General features: G+C 36.5%; 1 protein-coding gene across 1 annotated transcript; it reads left to right on the plus strand.

Moving 5' to 3' along the window:
* Positions 1-1,596: 1,596 nt before the first annotated feature.
* On the plus strand, positions 1,597-2,559 carry LOC127187994 (olfactory receptor 4F15-like). The gene has a single exon (XM_051144322.1). The coding sequence runs from the start codon at positions 1,597-1,599 to the stop codon at positions 2,557-2,559; it is 963 nt and encodes a 320-aa protein (XP_051000279.1).
* Positions 2,560-4,007: the final 1,448 nt, after the last annotated feature.

Consider the following 4,007-nt stretch of genomic DNA (forward strand, 5'->3'; position numbering starts at 1 on the left):
GGCCTCTTTTTCTTTAATATATATATTCCTTAATACATAAATGCAACTTACTTAGTCCATACAATGTTACTTGTTTATGTATGTTTTCAAAGCTGATTTGTTGCTTCAATGTAAGATTTTCATAGTATGGCATGCATAATAATGTCTTTCAAAGATGCCTCTGTCCTAAATATAGATCTGTGATTATTATCTTATGGCCAAGGTGACCTTGTGGCTATAATTGGTTTAAGAGTTATAAAATTTAAGATTATCATTGATCTGTCTAATGTAACTCAAATGATCATTGTAAGAGAAAGCAGGAAAAAAGAAGAAAAAAAGAGAGAAATCAGGAGAGTCAGAATGAGGGAGGAGGAGAGAATACTAAAAGTATATGCTTTAATTGTGCATACCAAACATTCCAACAGAGGCCTTGAACCAATAAATGCAAGCAGCCTTTAGAAACTGGAAGGGACAAAAAAAGAAAAAAGAAAAAGAAAGAAAGAAAGAAACTGGAAGTGACAAGAAAATAGATTCTCTTCGGGAAACTTTGGAAAGAATAAATCTCTGGTGATACTTAAATTGTATCTCCAAAAACTCACATCAGCTTTCCTGATTTTAAAACTGCAACTCTATAGGGGTAGGTGAGAATGAGGGGGCAGGTGAGTGGAATGGGAGCCGAGACAGTGGGCTGAGAGGAAGACAGATGCTTTAAGCCACAAAGTTTGTGATTAATTTCTTGGGTTTTTTTTTTTTTTTTTTGTTTTTTTTTTTTTTGTTTTTTTTTTTTTTTTTTTTTTTTTTTTTGGTTTTTCAAGACAGGGTTTCTCTGTATGATTTGCTCAACCTGCTTTCTGAAATAACCTAGAACCACCTGCTCAGAAATAACACCACTCACGATGGACTGGGCCTTCCCAAATAAATCTACTCTTTGATCTTATGGAGGCATTTTCTCAATTGAGGTTCCCTCCTCTCAGATGACTCTAGCTTGTGTCAAGTTGACATTGAAAACTTGCCAGGACAAAATCATTGAGTATGTGAAGGCTCCATCATACTGTGATTTCACAAATAATGGCAAGTTTACCTGGAGTTTGAGGATTTATGCAGTGCACAATATAATGACAGGTATTTTGGATGTTGAAGAAAGAAGAGAAATATTAAAAGTTTAATTGAGCAATAAAAATAACAGTGTAGAGACTTTGAAAGCTTTAAATTGTGCATGAGTATTGTTAGATGGCTCATATGAATGGCTTAAATCATATCAATCCACAAGAAATCATGGCCAAAGGGATTCAAAAAATGACTGCTTTGTCATCAGGTAGAATATTCTGGACAAGAGAAAATAGAAAATATTTATTTAATATTAAAAAACAACAGAGAAAACACAAATATAGAGATGAAATTGCTTTAATAACTGTAGCTAGCTTTGAAAACTATGAGAACATGTGAAAATTAACTGACCCATCTAAGTGGGAGATAGTTTACATGTGATAAAGATTATTTTGCTATGGGTAACGTTAATGTAATAACCACTTCCAGAGTTACAGGCTTTCTTTCGTAAACACTAATTCTTGCCTAAGTAAATTGTTCTCATTTTCATTCTTCTCTCAGCAAACACGAATGCTGATTCTGACCTCTGAAGCACTGTGTGGAATGAATCGCTCTGGAGTATCAGAGTTTGTGTTCCTCGGGATCACTAATATATGGGAGATCCAGTTTTTGCTTTTTTTCTTCACCTCGCTGTTCTACTTTGCAAGTATGATCGGCAACCTTGTCATTGTGCTCACTGTAGCCTTGGATCCTCATCTGAACTCCCCCCTGTATTTCCTCTTAGCTAATCTCTCAGTCATTGATATGATATTCTGCTCAATTACAGCTCCTAAGATGATCTGTGACATTTTCAAGAAACGCAAAACCATCTCCTTCTGGGGATGTATCACTCAGGTCTTCTTTAGTCATGCGGTTGGGGGCACTGAGATGGTGCTTCTCATAGCCATGGCTTTTGACCGATACGTGGCCATATGTAAGCCTCTGCATTACCTGACCATCATGAGCCCGAGAGTGTGCTTGTTCTTTCTAGCCACTTCCTGGATCATTGGCTTGATTCACTCAGTGGTACAATTGGTGTTTGTGGTAGGCTTGCCTTTCTGTGGCCCGGATACATTGGACAGTTTTTACTGTGACTTCCCTCGACTCCTCAGACTTGCCTGCACAAACACTCAAGAGCTTGAGCTCATGGTCACTGTCAATAGCGGGCTCATTTCTGTGGGCTCCTTCGTCCTACTGGTCATCTCCTATATTTTCATTCTGTTCATTGTTTGGAAACGCTCTTCTGGTGGATTATCTAAGGCCCTTTCCACTCTTTCAGCCCATGTCACTGTGGTCATCTTGTTCTTTGGGCCACTGATATTTTTCTACACATGGCCTTCACCAACATCACATCTTGATAAATATCTTGCTATTTTTGATGCATTTATCACTCCTTTTTTGAATCCTGTCATCTATACATTCAGGAACAAAGACATGAAAGTGGCAATGGGCAGACTGTGGGACTATCTTGGGCATTACAGGAAAATGTCATAAATTGTTTGACTGTGGTGATGGAACTATAGATGCCCCATCATGGTCATTGCAAAGAAGGTCCCATGAAATATCAGAGACAGTCTCAAGATTTATGCAATGCTACATGCCCAGAAATCTGCTATTAAACTGTGGTATATGTTATACTATTAGAAATGGTGTTAATGATTGACACTCTGTACATCATGGTATTAAGGTCGATTTACTGTCCTTTCTAATTTACCATATTGAAAGTTCATGATCTAGAGAAATTTCATACCATAGATCAAAGAATTATCAGCTTTCTGTAGTATACAGACTAAGAGATTAAATAGGCATGTGATTTTTAACCTGCTCACTACTCCCTTGATCTTACAGTTTCTTTGTTTTTATTCTGTTTGATTTCCATTAATCCAGTCTGTGTGTTTCACCTCCTTATCATACCCCTCTGTCTTACAGTCTGGAAAATTATTGGACCTGTGTGTAGAATATTAAAATTGAGAATTAAAGTAATTAACCAATATCATTTGCTCCAATCTCCTTAAGTTATAAATGTTAAAATAAACAATACATTTTAAAAGAGAAATTGATGGAACTTTCCCAAGGGGTGGAGGTGGGGGAATGTCACTATGTCAGTGAGTGCCTTTTCATTTTCATATGAACTGTGTATTTGAATCAATGCTCATATTTCAGCCTTTCAGGTTTTTCTGCAGGCCTAATTATGGGAGAGCTGGTACATCTCCCTTGCATCCCTCCATCCCTATAAAGAGTCATTTTCATTTGGATGATGTAGTCATTTCTAATTCCTTTCCTAACTTCTCCACTACCATACTTTTATTGCTCGGGCCTTCTGAAAGGTGAATTTAAACCATTGCTTTAATTGTGGAAAGAAGGAAATCTTTTTATTAAACAGTATTCTCTTATCTAGAATGGCTTTCTCAAATACCCTCAATCAAAATCTACTATACAAGCCTGCAGCCCTCTGTACACTGAAGTACAAAGTTTGTGTCCCTTAAATTACCAACACTTAGTCATCTTAAAGTTTTTATGGTGTAAGGCAAGAGCTTTATCTGGTTTTCCTTGGATGAATAGCAATTTCTTCCATTCTTTTCCTTTGAATTGAAACAATAAATTTTGTATGTAAAATTACTATGTATATTGAAATCATATTCTGAAATTTACTTCATTTACTATCCAATTTGTCTATTTCTCTGTCTATATGATATTTTTAATGTTCATTTTTATGTGTGCACATGCCAGACATGTACAAATGCTCACAGAGGCAAAAAAAAGATCTATAGTTACAGACTGTTGAGATCGGCCTGATGTGGGTATTGGGAGCCAAACATAGGCCCTCCAGAAGAATGTCAAGTGCTTTTAACCTCTGAGCCATCTCTCCAGTTTCCATATATACCATATTCTCTTAATGATTATGAGTTAATGGTCAGTTTTAGCATCTCATCTGAAAAGGC

This window comes from Acomys russatus, chromosome 4 (assembly GCF_903995435.1).
Source record: "Acomys russatus chromosome 4, mAcoRus1.1, whole genome shotgun sequence".
Taxonomy (NCBI): domain Eukaryota; kingdom Metazoa; phylum Chordata; class Mammalia; order Rodentia; family Muridae; genus Acomys; species Acomys russatus.

Coding starts and splice junctions, on each gene's coding strand:
- LOC127187994 (XM_051144322.1), top strand. CDS start 1,597: ATGCTGATTCTGACCTCTGAAGCACTGTGTGGAATGAATCGCTCTGGA.